This window comes from Zeus faber, assembly GCF_960531495.2.
Source record: "Zeus faber genome assembly, chromosome: 1".
NCBI classification, from domain to species: domain Eukaryota; kingdom Metazoa; phylum Chordata; class Actinopteri; order Zeiformes; family Zeidae; genus Zeus; species Zeus faber.
In genome coordinates, this window is record NC_137193.1 from 58,550,281 (window position 1) to 58,577,941 (window position 27,661).

General features: G+C 42.2%; 2 protein-coding genes across 2 annotated transcripts; one reads left to right on the forward strand and one right to left on the reverse strand.

The window, feature by feature from the left end:
- Window positions 1-1,466: 1,466 nt before the first annotated feature.
- On the reverse strand, window positions 1,467-18,518 carry pla2g4ab (phospholipase A2, group IVAb (cytosolic, calcium-dependent)). Its single transcript, XM_079998892.1, has 20 exons — window positions 18,418-18,518; window positions 18,167-18,334; window positions 15,734-15,838; window positions 15,121-15,202; window positions 13,788-13,936; window positions 13,551-13,664; window positions 13,136-13,173; window positions 12,479-12,623; window positions 11,250-11,386; window positions 10,462-10,684; window positions 9,720-9,834; window positions 8,210-8,347; window positions 8,025-8,114; window positions 6,945-7,010; window positions 6,226-6,356; window positions 5,992-6,103; window positions 5,331-5,515; window positions 4,837-5,026; window positions 3,466-3,623; window positions 1,467-2,939 (listed from the first exon to the last, which is right to left on the reverse strand). Exons 3-20 carry the CDS (start codon window positions 15,764-15,766, stop codon window positions 2,802-2,804), a joined length of 2,244 nt encoding a protein of 747 aa, XP_079855018.1. The 5' UTR covers window positions 15,767-15,838; window positions 18,167-18,334; window positions 18,418-18,518; the 3' UTR covers window positions 1,467-2,801.
- A 1,294-nt stretch (window positions 18,519-19,812) lies between these two features.
- Window positions 19,813-24,309, forward strand: ptgs2b (prostaglandin-endoperoxide synthase 2b). The gene is made up of 9 exons (XM_080010119.1): window positions 19,813-19,918; window positions 20,039-20,182; window positions 20,297-20,440; window positions 20,667-20,848; window positions 20,981-21,064; window positions 21,166-21,412; window positions 21,522-21,808; window positions 21,924-22,071; window positions 22,633-24,309. The coding sequence occupies exons 2-9, from the start codon at window positions 20,164-20,166 to the stop codon at window positions 23,043-23,045; spliced, it is 1,524 nt and encodes a 507-aa protein (XP_079866245.1). The 5' UTR covers window positions 19,813-19,918; window positions 20,039-20,163; the 3' UTR covers window positions 23,046-24,309.
- The last annotated feature ends 3,352 nt before the right edge of the window (window positions 24,310-27,661 follow it).

A 27,661-nucleotide genomic window follows, 5' to 3' on the forward strand; every position in this document is an offset into this window, starting at 1 on the left:
ATTTAAAATCCGTTTAGACTCTTTTGGGCCTTTGCATTTGGGGACGAGGAGGAGGGGGAGGAGGACCACACCAAACACATTATTTCCCTTATGTGGTCCAATGTATCACGCCTCTCTGTCTCTCTGAATTGGAGGCCGGACAGGTCTGTGTGTGTGTGTGTGTGGGGGGGGGGGGGGGGGGGGGGGGGGGGGGTTGCTCACTGCGCTGGATGGAGTGAAGATGGTTCAGGCTGGTGTCAGGGACGTTGTGAAAGAGATGTAAGTCATGTGGCGTGACCTCACTTCTGGCCTCACTTCCTTTGCCACTCAATGTGCACACACACACACACACACACACACACATACACACTTGCCCTCTCTCCTCTTTCTTTTGCACGATTGACAGGAGAGTCGTCCATGCGCTTTGTGAAGCGGCACACCCCGGCCATGCCATGTGTGACTCAACATTTACAGGCGAGACTACAGGTATGTACATGAAAACCTTCCACGTGGAAAAATCCTACAACCCCCCCAGGCACAGCTGGAGCTCTCTTAGTACACGTGACTCTCAGATGGAGGCCAAGGCGTTGTGCCAGGAGGTTTCCATGCCGGGAAGCAAGCACAGCGCTCTAGCAAAGATATCCTGAGCAGATAATTGGCACTGTGATATGATGGGGAATATTTACTGGAAGGTTGGTCCGAGCAAGTCTTAACACCGGGAGAGGAGCGGGAGCAGCCGTGGGTGGGTTTGGGTGGAGATGGAAGGGGTTTGGGGGAAATGTTTGCGTCCCGACACTGCTGGAGTCTAGTGAAATCCCTCTGGAAATGTACATTGGAATCAAAGGCTTCTGCCATGTTTTCCCTGGATTATCTAAAACGTTATCTTCAATGAGATACCCCCTTTATTAATTAATGGGTGGCTCGGTGGTTAGCACTGTTGAAGTTTGTATGTTCTCACAGTGTTTGTGTGGGTTTCCTCACACCGTCAAAAATAAAATACTTCTATTTTGGGGTTAATACTCCTGTCAGTGCCCCTAAGCAAGGCATGTCCAAAAGAGCTGGAGTTGGTCCCCAGGCGCTATACTGCAGCTGCTTACTGCTCCTAGGTGTAGGGCGGGTCAAATGCAGAGGACAAACTTTGTTGTATCCTACTTGTACTATAACAAAATATTCTATGCTAATATCGGACTTCAGAATTTGCAAATACACATTTCCTGTTTAAAGTGCATGGGATGTTTAGGTATTTCATCAGAAAAATGCCTGGTTTATGTCGACCCTACAGTATGTGAGAGCGTTTCCACTTCTGCCTTTCTGTCTCCATTGTTGATCTTACATCAGCTTTGGGCAGTTAATGGCAGAGGCATTTACTGTTAGGATTATTATCTTTCTTTCTTGTGAAAAATTAGCTATTACTGTATAGAGTGAGAATTATATGCATTGAATACAATAAATAACCCTTCTTGAAGAACCACATACTAGTCATGGAAGTGTTTAATGAACACAGCTTGGTCCCCTTTATTTCATTGCCTTTAAACAACTCCGTACAGTAGTACATGTAAACAATAGGATTAAAAATGCAACGTACGGATAAATGGAAAAAGAGAACTAAGTACTTAGTACAGTGCTTGACATGTGTTTATTCTGTATAACTAAAAAAAAAAAAACTATATTAAAAGTTATAGCAAATTGCAAATCTCAACATCTCGAACAAAGATGAGGGCTTTTGGACGCACGGGAACAACAGGAAGTACAAAGCCGTAGACCCACTACAGTAAACAGATGGAAACCCTTTTTTTACATTTGTTCTCTCGAATTTCTTTCAAGCAGAAATGTCAGGCCTGCGGAGGTCAATGAGAGCTCGGTGTAATATTCCACTTCTTGCCGCACGGCCCCGGGGCCCCCGCAAGTGCGAGGAGGAGGAGTGTGTCAAATTCCATGGTGGCTCCAGCGTCTGCAGGTGGAGGTGTAGTGTGTCAAATTCCACTCGGGCCGCCGCCAAGAGACTGAGATTTCCCACCGTGCGTCCACGCCTCACCCTTTACCTCTGCCGTGGGTAGATCAGTTCATTGGGGGGCTAAGTGGGGAGATGGCGGTTGGGTGGGTGGTGGTGGAGCATGAGGGGGGGGGGGGGGATTGCAACCATTTGGCCCGATATATAAGAGAAGCCTGAAATAACACGATCAGGAAAATAAACACACCTCAACCCCCCCCGTTAAGAGAGAGATCAGAGACAGACAGAAAGAGAGGGAGGGAGAGAGGGAAGAGGATGAGAGGGGCCGTCTCTATGGTATCCAGTCTTGTTTTGTTTGTTAAAATGGTGGCTTTAGCGTGAGACACTCCCTTCCACAGGCGAAAGGGACGACGCCCTTCCTGTAGGTGGATAAACATCATCGAGATGTTTGAGGTATTTATTATCATGCCGTGTTTAGGAGCTCCGTTAAAACCAAAAAAAAAAAAGAAAACCCGGTCCTCCATACTGTATATTCAAAAAGGATTGCGTGTTTGGACGAGCCATTGGGTAGAGAAAAAAAAAAAAACACACGCAATGGGAGAAACTGAAAACGTTTGAAGTGATGAAGAGACAAGGCTCCACAGGGGACGACTTGGAAGTGACTTTACCAAATCATCCACCTTCCGACACGCTTTTCTTCTGGTCTCACGCGAGAAGAAATGCCAAAGAAACAGCAACGACAAAGTGACAAAAACATTTTCCAAAAAGAAAATACGTTTACTCCGCAACAGCAACAGGAAAAATGTTAGTCAAGTCCAGCCCGATTTGCAAGTTTCCCCCTTCCTCAGAGACCCCGGAGGGCCCGAGGCGCTCACTTGAACGTCTTGGCTCTGGTCTCCTTCTTCAGGAACCTCTTGTTCTGGATCTCGTTCAGGGAGAGTGAAATGGAGCAGCGGGCCGGGTTCTCCTTCCGGTACATGATGCTCTCCTTGATGGCCTCCTTTATCAACTGCAAGTTGTGATAATAACAATACAGCAGTTGAGCGCGACTTCTCACACTCTATTCACATTGAAGCAATGATACCTAAATGGCCCCGCCCTAGCAAGTCGCTTCTAAATGTAGGGTAATTAAATTAAATTAAATTAAATTCAAAGTCTAAATCCGTTATTAAAATAAGACTTTTGGCTTCTTCATTTTTAGGTTATTTGTTTCTTTGACTCTATTGTATTGACATTTGTCGGATATGATATTTTTCATAAGGTCAATGAATCATGGTTGAACCCCATCTGAGCTTCAGTATCATTGTATTGAATTGGACGGCAGAAGAGTGGATGGAATACTGCAAAGCAGGGGTTCCCAACCCCGGGTCTGCGGCCCCCTAGGTGCCCGTGAAGGAATTGCAAGGGGTCTACAGCTAAACGATTTTTTTTTTATTATGGCTTTACTCATTTTCTTTTACACGTTTCTACCTTTTTCCTGCGTAGATAGTAACGTGAATACATACATCGTGATTCCAATCGGCAGCACAACTGACCTCCAGGTTGTTGAGTGTGTTGAACTCCATGAGGTCGTGGAGCTGCGTAAACGCCTGGTTGGGATACTGGAAATTAAATGTGGAGTAGGGCGTCTCAGGATCGTCGAATATGTCGAAGTCTGCCAACTCCTTTTCCTTCTCAGTCTCTCTGGGGACTCCTTAAATATGAAACAGGAAGAAAGTCAGCACAATTACTCCCCCCAATCCCCCAACCGGGAAAAAAGAAACAGTTGCAACACCATTATGACAAAGCTCTTATTGTTTTTTGTTTTTTTTTTGCACATGCTGACTCATAAATACAAACAGAGCTGAGTGAAAATCCAAAACATTTCCTGAATACAGTGTGTCAGACACTGCAGATTGTGTTTGCCTAAAAGAAAGTGCAAAAGGTTGAGCCTCTGAGCAGCAAACAAATATATCAGCTTATATGAGGAGCAGATACGCTGCTGTCCAGTATACTGCGCAGTTTTCATATCAAAATGTACAAAAGATCCATGCAGAAAGTTTTATTTTTTCAATTTATTTAGACTCTTTTACTCCAACATAGAAACTGATTGCCCCAAAAGTCCCATCAGTCGGTACGAAAACCTCACTTCCCACAAATCAAGTCTGCGTAGTAAAAGTTGTGAAGGAAGAAGAAACAATAAAACCTTTTCAAGCCTCATATTCTGCCGCCTGCTCCCACAAAAGCGCCACAATCTTGGCATATTTCACTGACACAGACGGAGCTGCCAGAATCGCTCAGCCAACACAAATCAATCCATGGAAAAATCTCCCTGGGACGTCTCCCTTTCATATTTATACTGCAGTAAATCAAGCTGTGCGTCCGGAAAACGAGAGGGTTGGAGTGATTTAGAGTAAGTGAAGACGAAGCCGAAGCTTGACGTTACATTTTACCGTGTGATAAGAGGCCGAGGGGCGATCCGGTGATGTATTGGACTGTTTACACACAACACTGTGAGAGATCCCCCCCCACGCACCTGGCCCCTTGAAGGACCGTAATTTACTACAACGGCTGATCTGCACTGATACACACACACACACACACACACACACACACACTCACACTCACACACACAAACAGTATATAAACACCCATACATACACACCTCTAACCATTTCCACTATCGCACCATATGACAGAGCAGGGAAAGATACAGCAGGATTTACTCAAACAGGGGCCCCGCGACTCTCAATGATGCGTAAAACATCGGAAGTGACTCCAAATAAAGTGAAATTCCACTACCCTCCAAACTAGAGGAACGGATGGCTCATGCGCTGTGACGGGCAAGGGGCTCCAAAATAATTATATCACGTGCCAAGAATCCCTTTCATTAAAAAATTCCCACATGTGCACATCGACATACTCACCGGGCGCTTTGAATTTCCTGAAGTTGATGTTGACCAGGACAAAGTGGATGACAGTGGGGCAATTCCTTTCGCCTTTTTTGGGTTTGAAGATGTAGCACTCCTTCAGGCCTTCGCGGTCGAACACTTTTGGGTCAATTTTAGGGAAAGGAAGTTTGTTCATCCGAGCCCATTTCTCTGCTAGAAGTAGCTCCTGAGGTGGAGGAGATGTGCAAGTCCGGGCATACTAGTTATAAAAGTGGTCATACTAGTTCTAAAATAATTTAAAATCAATGTATTCTTTTATTTAGTAAGTATCTGTGTGAATAGGCATGATAACGTGCATACAGCTGGTCATTATCACAAAACAACCCCCTTCAGAGTGACACAAGATCCTGATCACGCAGTCGGGGGTTATTTTGCGATAACGATGGGCTGGCTTCGCATTATCCTTTATTCAACACCGCCTGCACAATATCTACGTTCCGCGAACCATAACATGTTGCTTGGGCTCTGACCTTGAAGGGAGGGCTGGAGTCGCTGGGTCGGGCGGAGAAGTCGAAGGAAATGATGAGGTCGACACCGCGCTGCGGGCGCAGGATGAGCGGGTAGGGCAGGTTGTAGGTCAGACCGCTGTCCACCACGTGGATCTTCTTGCTTTTCACGTCCAGCGGCTCATAGATACGGTCAAACTCATCTGGGTCTGAGGAGAATGGAAAAAAAGAAAATGGATGGTGATATCTGGAAAGTCCCAGTGAATCTTATTGAATGAAAAAGTTCATGTAACTACTTTCTGAGGTTATGCGTCACGACCTTGTGTCCATGTCCAAGTCCTATTTGCTTAGGCTGGTATTGCTTCCAAATATGCCTACATCAAGACTAATTCAAAGAAAAGCTTTTTTTTTCACCAGTTACTGATAAGTCATCAGAATATCGCTACGGCCTGAATCTGTTTTCTAAGTAATCGAATGTTGTTTATCATAAAAATATCCGTTGTTGATCCTCAGTTCACTGATGGTCCACGACAAAATGTTGTAGATACCCCAGTGGAAAAAACGCAATCATTAGATTGGCTGCCGTAATAACTAACTAATATTGTCCAGAGAAATTTCAATGTATTAAATCAAAATGTTATTTCGCATGTAGTTCATTCAAATCTATTTTCTTCTGCTTGCCCACCAGTGACTGCGTCCACCTCGTCCTCCGGCGCCATGGTGTTGCACATGACGTCACTGAAGGGAGAGAAGGGGATGCTGGTGTTCAGGTTCAGGCCCAGCATGAAGTTATGCACCTGGTTCATAGTCGATAGGTCAGCAGAGACAAAGGGGGATGCTTGTTGTTAATGTGAAAGGAAAACAATGAGACAGCAGACTCCTTTTCAAGTCAGATTAGGTTGGATTGGGTTGGAATCACCTTCCCCGCTCTGCCCTCTCTGGTGTTGAATAAGGCCGAGTCGCTGAAGAGCGAGGAGATCATCCGCTGCACCCAGCTGGCCTGAGCGTGGCGGTGGTACTCGTCCTCCGCCTCGGTGTTCTCTCTACCCCCTAGAGAGGAAAGACATTCAAGGACAAGATTACAGTAGGATTTGTTGTTCTATTTCTCGGGGGGGGGCTTATTTGTGAAGGGCACAACTTTTTGCTCATTAAATGTCCCAATGAACAGACTGCATCTTCCCTGAGGAGACTGAGCCTAAGTCAGGCCTTAGTGATTTTATTTGGTGCTTGCTCTATGTTGAATTAAAAGTTAATGTCATAGACCAAAGCAAAAGCACAGAATTTTACTTGTTTTGGTACCTTTAATTCAATGGTTCTTTATGCCCAGAAATGAAAAAATGATGAATAATACAATATTTCCAATTGTTTGTGTGGTCATAGGAAGTGATCACATATGACTCGTTCTTTGTTTTTTTTACACATAAACACATAAAACTTCACCCTTACCATTTACCGTAGGACTATTACTGAAAACAGGGAGAACATTACAATTCTTTCTCACAGCAGCTCGGGTGGATTGAAATAAAGGAAACCCCAAAGTGTTAAATGAAGATGTGGACTTTTTCAGAGAGAAAAAAATAATGTTATCCGGTGTATATTTTGTACCTTATTAATAAGAAACACAATAAGCTGTCTCACCCTTGCGTGGCTCCTCATCATTATCCAAACTGTCCACGCCGACGATGTGCTGCGGTTTGATCTGCTCTGTGAACACAAACGCACGGCATTCTGTGACATGGCTTATCCTATTCGTAAATCTACATTGTGCAGGATGAGAAAACAAAAAACGCATTGTTCATTGAGCACTTGGTTAATAAAAGGCCAAATTCACTTTCTCCCTACCGAAACGCCTCCAGTCAGAATATGTCTGATAAACATAAGAAAAGTTCTTTTATTGGGTGTCGACATTCTCTCACTCTCTTTTCTTTATAAAGGTGTAGACATTCTCAGCGATTCGGCACAGTGTAGTGCATTGTTATAGAGAGAACGCATGGTTCGAATTACGGGAGGGATTGGTGGGGGTCCGACCCCCCTAATTAAGACTTAAAAACAACAGGTCGGGGGGGGGGCATTTATATATCCTTCTTACCTGTAATCGTGAGCATTACAATATACATGTATTTCCTATATACATGCCTGGAAGAATCTTGTAATACGATTTCAGACACCCCTAAAGTAAACCATACCATCACGTGTCTACAGCTCAGATCACAGTGATATTTTTTCCAAACAAAGCAAACAAAAACAGCGTGTTTTTATCATACTACTATTTTTTTCCCACCGTTTTCTAATTGGATGGAGCAAAAAAAGCCCTGTGCATAACCGTGCGGCGACACTTTTTCAGGCACTGTCTTACCCCGCTGCTGGATAAAAAAAAAAAAAGCTAATGATTGTCATTGTATAATTTGCACTCTGAGATAATGAATGGATGAACGTCTAAATGTCAAGAAAAAACAACCTGATGGAGCATGACATTGTACAAACGACAGACGTAAACGCCACAACATCCATAAATGCTTTTGATTATGGCCCTTGAAAAATGGAAATGGAAAAACTTGAGCTTCATCTGATAAGCACAGAGCTGCCATTCTGGCTGAAATTGTATAATCAGCACAGCCTCACAATTTTGATTTTGCAACACAAGGGCTAATTAATTATTTTCAAGGGCACATCGGCTGAAAAACACGGTTGCAGAGGAAGGAGGGTGAAGAAGGTTACCCAGCTCCTCCTCCATGGTGCTGCCACCGACGGTGTCTTTGACCCCCAGCACTCTGTTGAAGAGGATGGAGAAGGCACTGCCCCATACACCTGACGGAAGAACGAGAGGTCAATATTATGATGTCAATAATAATTGTCTGTATGTTGTTTGTGTTTGTTGTGTTGATGGAAAATGTTCCTCTCACCCATGAGGAAGTGCAGAGGGTTTTCCTCGTACTTCTTCACCACGGTCCCCATGAAGAACTTACTTCCGAACAAGTCGGGGGTCATGAAGGTGCCATACTTAGCCATCCCAATTTCATAGGGGCTGAACTCAACCCAGTCTGGATAGAGAAATGTCAATGTTAGAATGACATTCAAAATAGCAATTATTATAACAATAATAATAATAATAAACAATAATGTTAATCGTTCTTATATCTTATGTCTTACTGTTGCTTATTTATTATTACTACTATTCATTATAATTTGTATAATCATAATAATAACTATTATTATTATTATTATTATTAATCATAATATTATTATTATTATGTTGTTATTATGTCGTTATTATGATGTAATAATAACAATAACAACAATTATAATAATAAATGAAATGAAAATCAAATTGTCTGAAGTTGCTTTAGAAATATAACTTCAAACAGTGTGTGCAGTTATTGTGTCATTTGCAATGGAATTACTGTATAATTCACAATAACTGGCAAAATGACAACCAAAAATACAAACATACATGCATGCATACATACATACAAACATACATACATATATATACAGTATGTATGGGACAAAAATAGAATTGTATTCATGGCAACGTCCCAATGCAGCTGATAATTGCTCTTGAATTAGAAAGATAAGGTTTCTGTTTGGTTTTCCATTGGCCAAGGTGATACTGCAGATGTGAGGTAGGTGACGTTAGTCTACTTTGACTGCCCCAGTGACTCAGTGCCGTCACTATGTTGTAAATGTCGAAGTATAAGCAACCGCGTAGAGATAAACATAGTGGAGGTAAACAATAGACCTCATTCTAGACCAGGCTCTGAGATAGGCCACGCCCTGTAGTGAGTGTCTAAAACAATATTACGCAGGGATTCACGGTAATGGGACGTTTCTCAGGCTTATCTGCCAGCCTCCTGTAGTTAACAAATATGTGGGGAAATTTGTGTTTTGATGGTTGTCTCGACGACAATCAACATCATTCGACGGTGTAATCTGCCACCCAATGTGATGTCACATCACATGGTTCAATTTCTATATATCTAAATAATGTAATTTAGAGAGACATCACAGTCACATTGAAAGAAAACGTGATGTATCCTGTCTGAAACCACAAAGAGAGTGTATGTAAATTCTGTTCCAATGGAAATTTTATCCACGAGAAAATTTACAAATGTGGTATGTATACGAAATGTACCATTGATAATTATGCGGCTCATTCAAATTCATGATTTCAGCAGCAGAAACTGCGTCCCAGCCCATAGCACCATGACGTCATGGTGAATACAGAGAAAAACACTGGTTCCATAGCTTTGCATGCGGCCCAGCCTATTAGTTTGCATGTAGTTACTCATTAAATTTACATATGAGTTCGAGGGAAATTCATATATTTACGCTCAGGAACACAGACAGTCACACACACACACACACACACACGCGTTCTTAAGCAAACTGCTGCATTGACAAGAATGGACTTGCCAGCGAACATGAGCTCTGACACATCGGGCTTGACATGGAGGCAGGTGAAAAGAGGAAGCGGACACTGTGCTTCGTCTATTTTCTCCTGCAACTCCGTCAGTTTGGTGTCCATCCTCTGTTGAGATCAGACAATAAATAAATTGGATCGTTACAATTTTATATATAGGTAAAGAAAGGGGATTTTTCTTTTTTTTAAGTTCCGATTCACTCATCAGAATGATCCCGTGCTGCTGATTGGATATGTATTGACACTTTGATATTGTCATTTTGTCAATGTTGCAATTCGATGTGACAATTTATTGACATTTTGAATCTATGAAAAACAACAGTTCGCTGCACTTTACATTATATTTACCATTAGCAACGCTTTGTGTGTGAGTCACTTTGAATGTTACATAAAATAAACACGATAATATTCTGACAATGCAAATTTTGCATCAATATGACAAAATTGGTACAACAGATACAGCAGATCCTGATAGATCAATCCTCTATTAGTATCTTCTGTCCCTACTGGTAAGACTGAAGTCGGATAAGAAAGAAACAAATATACACATATCGGTGCAAAAGCATCGGGTGAGCACCACAAGTAAAAAAAATAAGGGCAGAGAATTTGATAGAGGAAAGTTAGAACAAAGTGAGGTTATCGGACAAGGAGCTGTGCAGTACGAGACAGAGGAAATGAAGTGCAGACAGAACAGGATGAAGGAGACAATCCGGAGAATGTCTGTGAGGTAGCCACCCCGGGGATGAGTGTCTCGCCGATGAGCATGCCGAAGATGTCGGTGAAGGTGACTGGCTGCCCGGCCGCCTTCTTGCTCCACAGCGCCTGGATGTAGGTGGTGATGTGCTGGGGCAGCAGCAGCCTCAGCGGGTTGCTGCTGACGCTCTTCATCAGCTCCTGGTTGATCTCCTTCGGGCCCATGGAGGGAAATTCCGGGTGGGAATAGAGCGTTGACATGTACCTGCGCATGGGAGTGAGAGGGGGAGAAAGGAAGAAGTCGGTCGGGGAGTCAGGATGATACATGGCTTCAAAATCGCTGCACTACACGGCAGCTCTTCCATTTTATATTTAGCAATCGAGAAAGCATAAAGGCATGAGCAGAACTCCATCCATACCTCTGAAAACAGTGTGGTATTCCCTACACTGTACTTTTCCAGGGCCATATGGGTGGGCGGTGGAGGTTCAGTGTGGAATTAGTCCACAGACCGAAAAGGAACGGTTAAACGCCGTTGCTGACTCAGGGAAAACATGATCCATGTGGACTGCAGGAGGTTCATGCAGTTCGTCAACGATATTGGACTTGGGGGGGGGGGGGGGGGTGCTAAACCGAGGATGGTAGAGCGAAAGCAGGAATGAAAAAAGAAAAAAACATTGGAACCCCTTTCTGCCAACTTGAAGAGAGAAAATTCCCAGAATGGCATTGAGGCACAGTAATGGGGGTGAGAAGCAGGAAGATAAAGTCAAGGAGAGAGGAAACAACGAGAGGGCGGAAAAGAGCATTAGAGAGAAAGACCGAGATAACTGACCACGTGGATCCAGAGAGGCCTGCTACGTAGGTGGCACAGTCCAAGACTCCTGACTCATACAGGGCCTTCATCACACCGGAGAAGCCTACCATGGCCCGGAAACCTCCCCCCGAGCCTACGATGGCTATGACTGGCACCTAGGGGGGGAGAAAGAGAGAGAGATGATTAATGTTATATGTTTTTTTATTTTCAATGTATGCATTTCTAGACATGCAATGCCAATAGAGCTCATGGAAACTAACTGAGAGATAGAGTGAGAGAGAGAAAGTGATAATGAGTGAGAGAGAGAGAGAGAGAGAGAGAGATAGAGATAGAGAGAGAGAGAGACCAAGGGGGCGACCGAGGGAGATAGAGAGACAGAGAACGAAAGCGAGAGCTACGTTCTTTGCAACGAGGCTCATTTGGATAGAAAGGAGCCGATTTTGCACAGAACGTATGAATAATACGTTATTAATACACGTGCAAATAGCACCAGAGCACCGAGACACTATTTGCTTGGCAGCGCAGTTAGGGATGTATTACACTGTTTGTGGGTGCTTTGAGAATTACACGCGTGTTTTTGTGTAATTTGCGCTGGTTTAGCGGCCACAAATGGCGCGCAATCCTTTTGTGAATTTGCCCCTGAGAGTCCTGAGAAACAGGACTCAAATCAAATTACGTGTCAAAGTCCAATTCACATTCACATTCAATTCACATTCTTCCAGAGTGAACAACTTCCTCCTGTGGCAATGCCGCCACGAGGGTTGTTTTTTTGACGTGTCACAACCACTGTAGAATCTTTAAACTGGCGCTCTCTCATTTTCAGACATTTCGTAAGTTTTCATTGTGCCGCGCCTTTTCCTTTCTGAACCCTCGCCAGAAAGCCGCCTGTGTCGTATCGCCACCGCTATTCTAAATACTAGCTTGGCGATAGTTCCACTGGCTCCGAAAGAGTGCAACGCTGTAGCACGGTTCAACATAGGGGAAATCGTTTTATCTCATGGTCTTGCTGCTTCCTGTGAGCTGGGGCCGAATACATCCACACACACACACACACAGAGAAAGGGAGAGAGAGAGAGAGAGAGAGAGAAAGAGAGAGAGAGAGAGAGAGAGAGAAGCTGGAGGCTCAGAAGAGAAGAGCAGAGTCAGCCTAAAACCTCAAAGCAGCCAGAAGAAGCCACTTTGACAACTGGGACAGTGTTCACGGCCGAAGCGTTTATTTCCAACATCGATGAGCATTTGGTTGCTACCTCCTTGGGAGAGCTGGGGAGGAAGCGTGGCTTCTCCATGTGCAGCAGCTTCTTGATGCCCAGCATCACCCTCTCCCTGCGAGCGCTCCGGTACAGCTTCTCCTTGTCGCAGAGCGCGAGGCTGAACCGCAGGTCCAGTTTGGTGCTGAGGACATGTAGGGTACAATGTGAGCCCATCGTTTCCATCACATTCACAGGTATTGCAGAGACGCCCGTATTTAAATGCAATGTGACACGAAGGTGATGTGGAGAAAAAATATGTATATCTTTTTCGAGCACGGATTGTGTCATTCCAACCGTCTGCTACAGTAGGTTCAGATCTTTATGCCTTTATGCAGTGGGGGGAAACGCCAGAGGAGGGTAATGAGCAGACACCACAGACCGATGTCACAAGTCGCTGTCGGGGGAGATAATGTGTTTCTCCACTCCCTGAATTAATCCCTGCTAAGTAATAGTTTCTTCACCACTTCGGGTGAATGTCTTTGATTTGCCTCGTGCCCCCGCAACCTATTCAACCGCCTGTCTGCAGTTTCGCTGTTGTTATCATTAGCTTGTTTGATTGATTTTCACACGCAGTGAACTTTGTGCGGCGCTTAAGATTATAGCAGGAAGGAAAACAATCTTGCAAACAGAACAGATTAAGAATAGAATACCTACCAAACCTCAAGGGACATATCCAAGAACACTTTGGTTGCCTGTCGAAACAACAGAAAATGCGGTTACTATACACCGAGGGAACTGTTGATGACTGCTGTTTTTTTTCTGTGAACAGGCAGACACCTGCAAAATACAACAGGGAAACCAGAGAGAGACGGTAAATATTCACTGGAACGGTGAGATGGAATTCATCAAAATGGAGAGAATACAGAGGATCGGTTGGTAACTTTGTGTCTGTATCTACAGCGCCCTCTCCTGTGGTGTTCCCCAGGGTTCCGTTTTGGGTCCCGTTGTGTTTGCTTTATACATGCAGATTGGGCAGTTCATAAGCAGCTTTAAAGGTATTTCTAATCCACTACAGCTACTTAGTGTAAATTATATACAGTATAGGTATATTGAGAAGAACATTTCTTACTTTGCCAATGAGGAAGGGCACAGTCTCCGCCTGGCCCACTTTGATCTTAGAAATGTCATATGTTGCCGTGCCAAGTGTCTCATCCATCACATAATTGGCATCCATTAATGTTAACTGGTTGAGAGAGAAAAAATATCGAAATGTGAAGTTAATTACAAAATGTATACAAGCACATGTTTGAAATGGGTCGCCCTTTTACGCACAACTTCATCCCTCTACACCCGGCGCATCCCCCACCTCCAGGACGTTCTGCTGGTTGGGGTCCAGAATAAAGTGGAAGGTCTCGTTCCACTCTGGGTTGACGTCGTTGTCGATGTGCCGGGTCTTCTTTCTGCCCTCAGGAGCGGTGGAGATAAACAACTCCACGTAGGGGTCGGGAGTGTCCACTGCAGATTTAGAGGAATAGAATTGTTTCCCCGTCATTGAACCACGTAAACACCCTCTTTGGGAGGCTGTAAACATACCTCCTCACAATCCCAGCGATTGTGAGGAGGTATGTTCACAGCCGCGAGATGAACTTTGGAGTCCACCTAGAAACCTTTCCAGCGCTAAAAATACTGCACAGAAAAGACATTTGGAATGCAATTCATGTTAAGGTGGAAGAAGACGTTGGCGTGTGCAACTCAAATTTTTCTATGAAGGATTTATCTTCTTGGCCCTCCCAGGCAGCGTGATGAGAAAATATTCACTGTTTCATTCCACTCATCAGTTTTGAAATGACTGCACACAATTCAGCCAGTGGATTTACATTTTTAGCACTCACTAAAGTGAACAAAAATACACACGTGTATTTGAATCCTCAAGGTCAATTAAATGAACAGACTATTTGTTGTCTCATCTATTTACAGCAAATATCGCCTCGATTCCGAGCTGCTGGAACGCCACCCATAGTTACCCCAAAATACTGGCTTTGTTATCTGGTAGCTGGAGGGAATTCAGATGTAGCCACAGCAGGGTGAGGCTCCAAGCCAAGTGAACGTAATGCACCAAACTGGCTGGCCAACTTGTTAGGTTCTATGAAGAAACACATTCTGACAAAATGTTGGGGTTTCCACTGGAGAGTCAGGCTCAGATTGCCTTCTTTGTAGCGGCGGGTGAAAGAGCTGCCACTATAAAATATCATAACTTCAAGTTATCATATTAAGTCCAGGTCTTAGGTAATTCTCCAAATGACAGATTGAGTAATAAAAACCTATGGATCCACACACCCTCATGTACCTGTACGGTACATGTGCTCATGTTACTTTGAATCAAGTGCTCTAATATCTTAATCAATAGAATTGTTACTCTTGATTTCAAGGCTCAATAAAGTGGTTTTAAGCAATTTAGTGCATTTGAAACAGGAGCTAACTCACAGTGTTTAAGAAGCAGCCGCTTCCCAATCTGCGATTCTCACAGTGTTACCATTATTATTTCACAGTTACTTGTCTTCGGTTTTTGTGAAGTTGGCTATCTTTGGATCTGTATATTTGTGGGTGTCTGTGTGTGTATGTCTGTGTCTGTGCGTGCGTGCGTGTCAAACGAACGGCAAAATTTGCCCAAAGAGAAGTATTAAATGTATCACACTCACGTAGGTCGCCCAGAGCTCCCTTGGTAACGCTCTCCGCCCGCACAACCGTTATTCTCAATTTATGAGAAAACTGCTGTTCCACCTGTATGCGGAAATACATAAAAAAATTGCTCAGCACATTTGTTAACTACATTCAGATTGTAAAATTAACTTACTGGAAAAGAAAAAAAAAAACGGTATAAAACCTTTTGGAAGGACGAGCAAAGTCCCAAACAAATCTTGACTTTCCCCAGTCATAATATGTTAGATATAGCTCATATAGGACAACAATAACTATGTAATGCACTATGCAACTATGCACCAATATAAACTACAGATGGTATATGTGATTACCTCTTCCTGTGAGGCAACAGTTGTGATCATATCACTCACAATGCTGTTACTGTGCAACTCACTGCAGAGTAAGCTTTGATAGCGTACGGCTGATGTGTTTATTCACACCGTTGTGACTGGCATGGAAAATAAAGCTCTCCTGCTATAGAATCCCTTTTTGGATTGTAAGAAGGGAGATCCCTGACACATTAGATGCAACTTTGCTACTGAGTAATGACTGATTTATTAAAAAATGGGTTTTCATAGTAATTGTAGGAAACCTTGTACTGAATGTACTCACAATGATGTACTGGTAGGGGTCTATGGATGCCATGGTGCTCTGCAGGGACTGCAGTAGTGCTCAGTTTGCAAAGAAAGAGTGTCCCAACGTGAACTCAGGAGGATCCTACGGTTCACAAAGACACGTTTAATCGCGGCATTAAAACACATCAACACTGGGGCAACTGCTGTGGAACAATTCAATACAGAAATGAAAAAAATAATCCAATGACCCAACGACCTTTGTTTCAAATTTAAAGTATACAGTATGTGGCAATGATAAAATGTTGGTGGATATTTATTCTTAGACTATCCCAGACATCTTAACCACGCAAAAACAAGTATTATTTGGAAGTTGCTGGAGACCTTGAAATAGGCTTAATGCAGCCTTTCAGCGTCTTGCAGTTTGAAAAGGGGGGGGAGTGTGATCCAAGATAGAGTTGTTCACAAGCCACCATAATGTGTGTGTGTGTGTGTGTGTGTGTGTGTGTGTGTGTGTGTGTGTGTGTGTGTGTGTGTGTGTGTGTGTGTGTGTGTCTAGATATAAGACACTCTACTTGCCAGAGCTTGCATCGGGTCACTTCGTGACAGAAAAAGTTGCTGGGTCATGCCTTTGTTATGTTGATTGATATCAGATAAAAACTCAGATAATTCACCAATACTGTATGTGCATATTAAAAATTAGTATATTTTTTTTATATATTATTATTTATTCTTTATATATATTTATATATTATTATTATTATTATTATTATTAATAATTATTTTTATACTGTATTCACCATATCTGTATGTGGTTAGATGGATAATACACACTATGATGCATTTGAACCTACTGTTTGAACTATGTGTGTGTGTGTGTGTGTGTGTGTGTGTGTGTGTGTGTGTGTGTGTGTGTGTGTGTGTGTGTGTGTGTGTGTGTGTGTGTGTGTGTGTGTGTGTGTGTGTGTGTGTGTGTGTGTGTGTGTGTAGCTGTGTGGGTGGGTGGGCGTGCGCAACTGTGCATTGATAGTGATGGAAAGTAACAAAGTACAAGCGCTGAGTAACTGTACTAAAATATTTTTTTCAAGCATCTCTACTTACTTTTTTGTAAGTATATTCAGTTTCTGAGACTTTTAATTATCACCCACTACATTTCAAAGCAAATATGCATACTTTTTACACAGTTACATTATTATTTTATTTTCACCATCAATCCTTTTTATTGCATATTGTGATCAGGATACACATGTTCATTGATGTGTACAGAAAATAATCTACAGTATCACTTTATAGATATTATATGCTTTGTCATATCAGGACAATGGATATGACAAGTACTTCTACTTCTGATACTTTTGCACTTATATACTTTTACTTTAGTATAATTTTAATGTGGTACTTTCACTTTTACTCCATTTGGCGTCACAGCATTCGTATATTTACTTTAGTAAAAGATGTGCTCAGCTCCTTCCACCACGGGCAGTGATGAGAGATTGTCCACACACACTGAGGGGCTTTTCTAAATTCTATGCTGTTCAGGAGAGCGTAACAGGCAGAGAGGATTTGAAGCACGTACCGTGTGTGAGTTCACCCTCCTGGTCACGTATTTGGCATTAAGACCGTCTGAATGTGCCAACTGGACTCTACATTTTGTTGTAGTTAATATAATAGAGGCTGGGGAGGGCTTATGTGCCAGTGAACTAATCACCAAGTTGGTACAGAAAACAAAGTATGATTTGACAAACTCATTTTACACCTTTATCATTTTGTTGCAAATATTAGAAATTTATTAAAAACAATTAAAATTAGCGCAAAAAATATATATATACATATTTTTAAATAATGCTTATATACAATGACGATAATAATAATAATAATAATAATAATAATAATAATAATATAATAATAATAATAATGATAATACTACTACTACTACTACTACTACTACTACTACTACTACTACTACTAATAATAATAATAATAATAATAATAATAATAATAATAACAGTAATCATAATAATAACAGTAATCATAATAATAACAATACTATAAAATAAGAATAATAAATAACAATTATAATAATAAAAAAAATCACATTATTTATCTTCGATCGCTATAATGGTTGTAATTCTTGTTTTTATTATGGAAAAGCATTTGGTTTCTTGTGGGTGAAGCCCGGTTGCTGAATATGCAATTTGCATTAGTGCTGCGACTGGAAATGAATAACCAGAATAACATGTTTTAATTAGATTCAGAACCAAAACAAAAACAAAAACAAGCGGACCGCTTTTTATGCTTGCATTTTCTTATTACGTACTTATTAAGTGAATTTAAATAGTTATGATATCGATCTAGTGGCTCCGAGGTGTTTCTTTCCGATCCTCTGGAAGAAAGTTTGACCACAACTAGAATACAACATGACACTTCCCCGAGTGACTCGGAACCAGAGCAAAACGTCCACATGTCCACATACCTTGGCGGGGTTGTCCTGTCGACTCACGAATCGTGAAAGACGCAGAGCCTGCTGTGCATAAGTCCGCTTCCATTACGCTGCATTATATCGCACCAGCGGAGGAGGAGTAGACGCACGCACCGCTTGGCACCGGCCAACCGAGGAAGGTTTCGGAAGTCACAACTCGAACTAGTGCAAAGCACAGACAAGGAGCGATCTAAGTAAAATAAAAATGAAAAAAATAAACAATAAACATAACATAATATACATACATCTCAAAATCCCAACCAAAAGAAAACAGAGGAAGCGTCCCAACAAACGCGAAGCGGACCGCATACATTCCAGGAGACGAGCGCCCAGCCTCCACTTCCCCAAGAGGCTCACGATACTGCAGTGACGCGGCGCGCCGACAGGGGCGCGCCGCTGATTTGATTTTATTTATGTTACGGAATAAGCTGTCACTACTGTGTTTTTCAACCACCTATACATATCTATGCCATGTATGAGGGAAATATGAATGAAGACATAACATTACAGTCAGTCAGTGGTATCCCTCCAGATTTGACCAGAAAATAAAATACCCTAGATCCTAAAAACACAGAACTATGTTTATTTTCAGTTTTCAAAAGATGATGATGATGATGATGACGATGATGATTGTTAATATTAGTAGTATTAGTATTAGTGGAACTAGTAGTAGTAGTAGTAGGAGGACTAATAGTAGTAGTATTCTTATTGTTGTGAGATAGAAGTGGTAGTTTTAATATTATAGTTATATTGCTGTTATAACTTGTTTATTTTATTATTATTATTATTATTATTATATTATTATTATTATTATTATTATTATTATCAGTAGTAGTAGTAGTAGTAGTAGTAGTAGTAGTAGTAGTAGTAGTAGTAATAGTAGTAGTAGTAGTAGTAGTAGTAGTAGTAGTAGTAGTATCATCAGGAGGACTGGCAATGATTTAAACTTCATGGTAGCAACAGCAGTAGTAGTCGAAGTATTCATATTCATATTCATATTCATATTATTATTATTATTATACTACTAATAATAATAATTTTACTATTATTATTATTAGTAGTAGTAGTAATAGTAGTTGTATCTACATACTATTTATCCCTTTAAAATGTGATTGTTTGCTTGGAATATACACGCAGGAATTTTAAATCAAACGAGTTTAAAAAAAAAATCCCCATAGAAATTATGGAAGCTTTTAAAGTACAACATTGCGTAAATTCACCTTTCCCAAGAAGACGTTCTTCCGAAAAATGTCATTCATAGAAGCCAAAGGAATGTGAATGGTGAGCGGCGGCCCCAGGCCCCTCCTCCCCATGAGGAGGGGCCTGAGTCCACGGGGTGATGAGGAGCTGCTATAAAGCGCTGTCGGCTGCGATGAGGAGCTACTCACAACCTCAGAGCTGCAAACAGAGACCAGCAGCACAGCAGCACAGAGAGGCCCAGAGACAGTTGGAGCATGAATACAAGCATACCTGCAGTTTTACTTTTGGCATTGGCATTTATTTTCTGTGAAGGAGGTAAGGCTACTTTTTTTTAACATTTACACCGTTAACATTTTTTTGTGTGTGTGTGTGTGTGTGTGTGTTTGATTGTACATGATGTGACCTTGTCCCCTAATTTCCCCTGGACAGGTAATCCGTGTTGCTCACAGCCATGCCAAAACAGGGGAGTGTGCACAGCTCTTCGGTCAGAGGGCTATGAGTGTGACTGCACACGGACTGGCTACTATGGGGAGAACTGCACAACACGTAAGTCCACCCAAAAAATGTTCGAAGAAGTTAAAAGAATTGTAAGAACAAACGGAACAGGATCCCCGACAATGTCTTGAAACTGACCCTTCGTTCGTTTTTCTTTGTCTCCACTTACAGCGGAATTCTTCACGTGGATAAAAGTTTCCCTGAAGCCAACTCCAAACACTGTCCATTACCTGCTCACTCACTTTAAGGGATTCTGGAACATTGTCAACAACATTTCACCCCTCAGAGACGCCATCATGAGATATGTGCTGACATGTAAGTCCACGCTTAATAGCTAAACTCAAAAGTCAAATAAAAGGTTACCATTGACAAAATTTAAAGCATTCAGTCTGAACAAACAATAATGTACCCTTTCCTTTCTCTCTCCAGCCCGATCCCACATGATCGACAGCCCCCCTACCTACAATGCAGACTATGACTACAAAAACTGGGAAGCTTACTCCAACCTTTCCTACTTCACACGCACTCTCCCCCCGGTGCCAAAGGATTGCCCAACCCCTATGGGAGTTTTAGGTGACCTAACCAGTACATCTCTCGCTGCATTTTGAAAACTTGTTTCTCCTGATTCTTTATTATTTAGAACCAAATTTCCTCATTTCACCCATGAACCTGCCTGACAAGAAAGAGAAAATGAATGACATACGAAAGCTAGTGGAGAACGTTAGAACCTAGTCTCGGAGAACAGCCGCCCGGTGCTGTACTCGCAGATCCTATCTCTGAATCTGCGCTGTTTCAACAGGAAAGAAAGAGCTGCCCAACACTAAGCTTCTGGCGGAGAAGCTCCTCTTGAGGAGACGTTTCATCCCAGACCCTCAGAGCTCCAGCCTGATGTTCGCATTCTTCGCACAGCACTTCACCCACCAGTTCTTCAAATCCGACATGAAGAAGGGACCGGCCTTTACCCAGGCTAAAGGACATGGGGTGAGCAGAGCGGATCAAACATGGGAGACATCGCATTGGAAACGTTTGACGAGGGAAAAGGGGGGAAAAATAAGTTGAATTGTACATTAAAATAATAAATGATTAAATGTGGCCCTTTGCTGGTGTTCTTAGGTGGACCTCAGTCATATTTATGGAGACAGTTTGGAGAGACAACACAAGCTCAGACTCTTCAAGGATGGCAAGCTGAGGTTTAAGGTAAGGAAGACATGTTAAGACAACCATATCCTCAATCAAACATTTACATATTTGGTTCCTTCGAGGTTATAACAAATGTTACCCCATTTTTTCCTCCCTAGATCATCGATGGAGAGGTGTATCCCCCGACGGTAGACGAGGTCGGTGTGACAATGCATTACCCTCCTAACTTGCCCGAATCCCAGCGCTTCGCCGTCGGGCACGAAGCCTTCGGCCTGGTCCCTGGCCTGATCATGTACGCCACCATCTGGCTGCGGGAACACAACCGGGTGTGCGACGTCCTCCAGGACGTGCACCCCGACTGGGACGACGAGCGGCTGTTCCAGACCGCACGGCTCATTCTGATCGGTGAGCGTGGCGGGGTGTCGACGTCAAGTCGTCGTCTCGTTTGTCGAATAATGTTTCACCTCCGTGGCACGCCCTGCGCTTACCGTAACACTCCGTCCTTTCCTTACAGGGGAGACCATCAAGATCGTGATCGAGGACTACGTGCAGCACCTGAGCGGCTACAACTTCAAGCTCAAGTTTGACCCCGAGCTGCTGTTCAGCCAGCGCTTCCAGTACCAGAACCGCATCGCGTCCGAGTTCAACACGATCTACCACTGGCACCCACTGATGCCCGAAGATTTCCACATCCAGGACGAGGTTTACAGTTACAAGCAGTTTGTCTTCAACACCTCCATGGTGACGCAACATGGCATCAACAACCTGGTGGAGTCCTTCACCAAGCAGATTGCAGGACGGGTAAGAACGGAGCTTTGAGTCATAGCTTTGGTAGTACGTCTGCGGTAGTAAGTGTGTGAGTTGATTTTCTAACCGTGGCTTTAAGGTTTATGATGGATCTTGCTCTGTGTTTTAGGTTGCCGGCGGTCGGAATGTTCCGGGGTCGTTGATGTACGTGGCCATCAAGTCGATAGAGAACAGCAGGAAGATGCGCTACCAGTCTCTCAACGCGTACCGGAAACGATTCTCCATGAAGCCCTACAGCTCCTTCGAAGACCTAACAGGTGAATGACCACATAGAAAAAGGCTCGGTCACAGCACCGTACAGTGGCATGATGTGGATATAAGATAAGGCCCTCAGAGCAAGCAGCCGTGGAGAGGTCGCCGCCGGCGCGCCGAGATAAGACACTGCCGGCTTTCGGGAATTCTGAGGGAGGGATTATTTCACATTTGGTGCTCATGCGTTAAAGCAAACAGGAGCGAGCTCTTCAAACTTCAGGGCAAAAAACCTACGAAGCGTGAACATATTTGAGCGCTGTGCTCAAATCCTATGAAATCATCCAAAGTCATTTGTTGTTGCTGCAGTAAATTCCTAACCTTGTCTGAGAGCAGATGTTCATCCTAGCTTTTAGCAGATAATATCAACAGTTTACCCTCAGATTTAAGAAGCCCAAAGATATCCTCAAAAAAGGTTATTGCATCAATTGATGTTTACACATGATTAGTGAATATTACCGCTGGATTTTATTCAGACAAAACACAGTCTTGTCTATTTAGACTTAGTCTTATTTAGGCATTAACATCCCCTAAAAAGTGCCATAACAATCCCATGTGTGTTTGACTAGGCGAGAAGGAAATGGCGGCGATCCTGGAGGAGATGTACGGGCACGTGGACGCCGTGGAGCTCTACCCCGGCCTGTTGGTGGAGAAGCCCAGGCAGAACGGCATCTTCGGGGAGACCATGGTGGAGATGGGGGCGCCGTACTCGCTCAAGGGCCTCATGGGGAACCCCATCTGCTCTCCGGAGTACTGGAAGCCGAGCACCTTCGGCGGCAGCGCCGGCTTTGCCATCGTCAACGCCGCCTCCCTGCAGAAGCTGGTCTGCAACAACGTACGGGGCCCGTGTCCCATCGCCTCTTTCCGGGTCCCGGACCTCCAGGACACCGGCTCCGTCACCATCAACTCCAGCACGGCGCACTCACGCGGCAGCGACGTTAACCCCACCGTCATTCTGAAAGAAAGGACTACAGAGCTGTAAATTCTATTTTATTTAGAGTCTTTGACTTTATTTATTGTATTTATTTTATTTATTTGTTTATTAAGGTATTTATTTGATAAATGCGAAAGTAAAGTAGAACGTTTACCTTTTATACTGGACATATTTTTCTATTTTGTAAAAGAATGACCCGGGAAAACATTTGATGCTTGTTTTTTTATTTATTGAAATAATATTGTGTTGGAAAAAACACTGCATAGTGAAATGTGAAATTATTTAAATTGTCTTGACCGAAAAAAAAAAAAAAAGAAATACACCCCAACACTTGGGAAATACAGGAAGTTGTCTCTATCGTTCTGAAACTATTTTTCTTCAACCATCCCTCAGTAGAAAACCTATAGCATTAATGCCCTCAACATTTTTCCAAGCTTTGAAAACAAACTGGACCAGTCCAGTACGCAGCCTGTCAGTGTGAGACAGCTCCCTGGCTTTGGAAGTGTATGACACATGCTGGTGTTGTGTTTTAGTTTCAGTGTCATGGTGTCATCATTCACTTCTTAAAAGCTATTCTGGAATCTACACGTAATAATTTAGTCTTTCACTTGTTTTTAGGAGTATTTTTAACTGCCCGCGTTCCAATCTGTGTCAGCTTTATCAATGCTAGGCAAATTACGTAATTATGATTGAAATTGTTGTTATTATTATTATTATTATTATTATTATTATTATTATTGTTGTTGTTGTTGTGGTTGTTGTTGTTATTGTTATTATTATTATTATTATTATTGTTGTTGTTGTTGTTATTGTTATTGTTATTATTATTATTATTATTAATAATAATAATAATAATAATAATAATAATAATTAACTGACCTCAGAGGAAGCACTGGCTGCATTGTTGATGTTGATATAATACTAACGACACTATTTTATTCCGACTATTTGATTCCTTACATTTATCTTACACTTGTGTCTGCTTGAATTTAGAAACAGGTGATCATGCACTTAAGTTCGAGGTTGCTCCAATAGTCGAATGTATGTTTTGATTGTTTCTAGCCTCCCATACTTCAGACGAAAGTATCTGATATATTAATAAATGTAAAATGTAAATGTTAACCTTTTTGTTTCTTAATACTTGAATTTTAGGCAACTTTCATTGACATTGTTCATCTGAGGTTGCTTTACTGATACTGTTGCTGTTATGGTTTTCCTTTTTCAATCTATTGCCTCAGTATGAGTGAATCCACACTGCAAAGAGCGATGTTGTACCATGTGACTGGCGTGGGACTGGTCGATTTGATCATGTGCACAGTAAAGAACATTTAATCTGAATAATTCTCTCCCGTGTTTTTATCTCAAGGGCTTTACAGACACAATTAAGCGTAATTTATTTACTTCATTTACTGTTTCCGCTTAATTCCGAGGAATTAAGACTCGGGTTTAAAGGAAAGGGCGGAAAAACACATTTAAATAATAGACTTATTTCCATTGAACATGACAATGTGGAGTCTGAACAACTGGTAAATCCGGCTTGCAGCTTCTGCCGATGCTGAAAAGGTTCACTGAAACCTTCAGATCCGGAGATTTTGATGATTTTGACATCAGTCCCCACAAAGAAATCTGTACAGTAATACACATGAAAATGTGCTCTGCAAGACATATTTCAATTTTGTTTAAGTCATTTTCATCTACGAAGTGAAGCGGATATGACCCAATTTAAAACTAGTGTAAAATGAGTCCCATTCAATTGTGTGTTGTTTAATTTTGTGTACGAGAATGTCAGTGCAAAAGAATATGAAGGGTATCTCCTTGATACAAATAGAAAATATTTATTGTCTCAAATTACATAGGAAATAGCAGTTGTGACTGGGGAAATATTGTATATGACCCCAAATTATAAGTTTGGAATCTGTTTGGATTCCAAATTACCGGTTTAAAATGTTATAAATTACCTATTAAAATATAAAAATGTATGTATGCAGTTACATGTTACCCCACCTAACCAGTACATCTCCCCAAAATGTGCCCATGCAACTCAGTAACGTCGCCACAGCCATGTTTTTATAGTCAGTGGCACGTATGCACTATTCTATAGACACATACATACACACACACACACACACACACACACACAACACACACACACACACACACACACACACACACACACTGCAGAGCACCACTTGTTAGTTTAAATATTAAACAATAAATAGTGATCATTGCCAGAGTGATAACTATAGTGGATAGTGGTAACTGTAAACTAAGATGTAATCAGCTCTATGTGTCAGTGGCAGAAATGAGACATTGGGTGGACTTTGATTTATTTTTATATATTTAAAATAACAAGTTAGTTTGGTCTGAACATTTATTTTACGCATACAGAATTACATGGAAACAGTTTCAGCATTTAGGCTGCTAATCAATGGAACACTACACAATGGAGTGTTGAGTGAAAGAGTTGAAATTGTTGTTCTGCGATTAAATACAGTTTTCTCAATTCAGTATTGGTTTAAAAAAAAACGTGTTTAATCATTTCCTCAAATTAATAATCTCTTACATTGGATTATAAATAATTCCCATTACATTTAAGGAATTAAGTTTGAGGCTATCTTTTATAGTTCTGGGTTCTTTAGTTATATGCTCTGTAATTTAATTTAATGCTATTGCTACAGTATGTATAAGCTTTTTATGTGCTTGTAGGTTTATGTACTTGTATGCATATGTTTCTTGCATTTGGTCTTTGCTGATTAAATAAGGCTTAAATAAGTCAATCAAAAGCCCATTTCAGAAGTACAGTTAAAGAATATTTCAGGGGTTTTTTTGGTTTTAATTCTAAGTGGTCTAGTTGGATGTTTCTTTATCTTTTAAATCCAGTAATATAACAGTACAAGTCTCCTGGGAAAATCTTCTTGTTTTCTTTAGATGACTAACATTCAATCAGAAATGTGGTGAATAGAGTTCTTACAGGAAATTTGTAAGGTGACTGTAAAAGAATAATGAACAAAAAAGATTTCCAGGGTCAAAATGCTCCACACAGTTTATTTCTTCTCTGACGGGAAACGGGCATGGAAATCAAAACAGCCGCTTTAGTGCGAGGTGAGAAGAATGGCGCGGGGTCTTTACAGTAAAAGCAGAGAGGATGATGATTATTATTCTGAGGTAACCCGTCCAAAAATCACATGGCAGACAGACTAGTGGAGCAGATCCCCTGTGGGGATGCTGACGTGCTCCGCAGCACAGTGTGTGGTGAGTGAGGACGCGGAGCATCATCCACTGCAAACAGAGACAATGACAAGTTAGACTTTCCCATCCATTGACACACTCCTGACGCTCATGCACACAACTCCCGTCACACAACGTGACCCCAAAACTACCCCTTTCCCATCAAAGTGTAAACGCATCCACACTCGCACGGAGAACTCACACAGACAGTGGTTTGCGTGCGCGCACACACACCACACACACACACACACACACACACATACACTACACACACACCACACACACACACACACACACACCGCACACGCAGACACCAGGGAAATGAGATTAATTGAATCATGCGCATCAGTTGTCATTTCCACCAAACCTGATGGCCGGTGACTTGGCTCATCACAATAGGACAATGACCTAATTGTGCGTGCACGTTATCGGTTTTGCATACTTTCGGAGGTGCGGCGCATGTATTATCCGGCTGTACAATGTGTGGAGCGCTCAGGTCGCAGTCTATGAGATCGAGCAGAGGAACACATCAGCCTTTGTGCGTTTGTAATGAGCATGAGCAGGTCGTGGGCGCTGTATTGGGAAGGGATCAAGAGATTGCTCTCTGTGGTCTCCCTCTGAAAGGCCCTGGCCATTGCCGGAACTGGACGCGGTGGCAAGGCCGGGACCTGAAAGGAGCGTTACGTGACTCCCTGCAGATGGCAGGGTCCATACGCCAGCAAAAGCTGAGACCCGGCACGACGGCACGTGAGATCCTGGTGCTGGCGCTCTGGGAGTCGCCAGCAGCGTATGTGCAAAGCACAGGGTGAAACCTGCAGTATCAATACTTATTTTCTACTTTATTGGTTTTTAAACTGCAGCCATCATAAATGCTGATGGGGTTTTTTAATAGCCGTAATACTTAAAAGGGCGCATGTAAAACCATATCACTAAGTCATTGTTTATTTTTTGGGGTTTGTTTGCCTCTCTCATGTGGTAACGAGTCTCTCAATCCAGACACTAATCAATTGATAGATTGATAAGTGTCTACTGACGTCACAAACGTACGTACGGCTGATTTATGAGACTGTATGTCAGAGCGATGGTATTGAGATTATGCCGGGGGCACGTGAAAAGCACATAAACCTGAAAGTGCCTAGAACACATATTTACAGCTGAAGTTCTTTATTTGAAACAACTTCATCAACTTGTCTGATGATGTATTACCCATCTGAAGTCAAGTCTCACCTGTGACAGTTAGAAAGTCTGAAACATTTTGGCTGGCACACAACTGAGATGGTGCCAAAGGCAAAACAAGGAAGGAGGAAGAAGCAGGAAAAGAACTATAATAAACCAGAGCAGACGTGGGGGAGCGACAGAAAGCCGGGAAAAGATGACTGTGCTTCATACTTTACCTATTGATTTAGTTTATCTATCTTAGGCAGTGACCCCTCTGT

What these genes read in the sequence shown, in the direction of transcription:
- pla2g4ab (XM_079998892.1), bottom strand. Translation starts at nt 15,766, where the DNA reads ATGGCATCCATAGACCCCTACCAGTACATCATT. An exon ending in GTCAGAGCTCATGTTCGCTG is followed by an intron (nt 8,348 to 9,719) that starts GCAAGTCCATTC and finishes TTCTCTATCCAG; the next exon opens with ACTGGGTTGAGTTCAGCCCC. An exon ending in CACCATGGAGGAGGAGCTGG is followed by an intron (nt 7,011 to 8,024) that starts GTAACCTTCTTC and finishes TTGTGTTCACAG; the next exon opens with AGCAGATCAAACCGCAGCAC.
- ptgs2b (XM_080010119.1), top strand. An exon ending in AACCCCTATGGGAGTTTTAG is followed by an intron (nt 20,441 to 20,666) that starts GTGACCTAACCA and finishes CTGTTTCAACAG; the next exon opens with GAAAGAAAGAGCTGCCCAAC. An exon ending in CGCACGGCTCATTCTGATCG is followed by an intron (nt 21,413 to 21,521) that starts GTGAGCGTGGCG and finishes CTTTCCTTACAG; the next exon opens with GGGAGACCATCAAGATCGTG.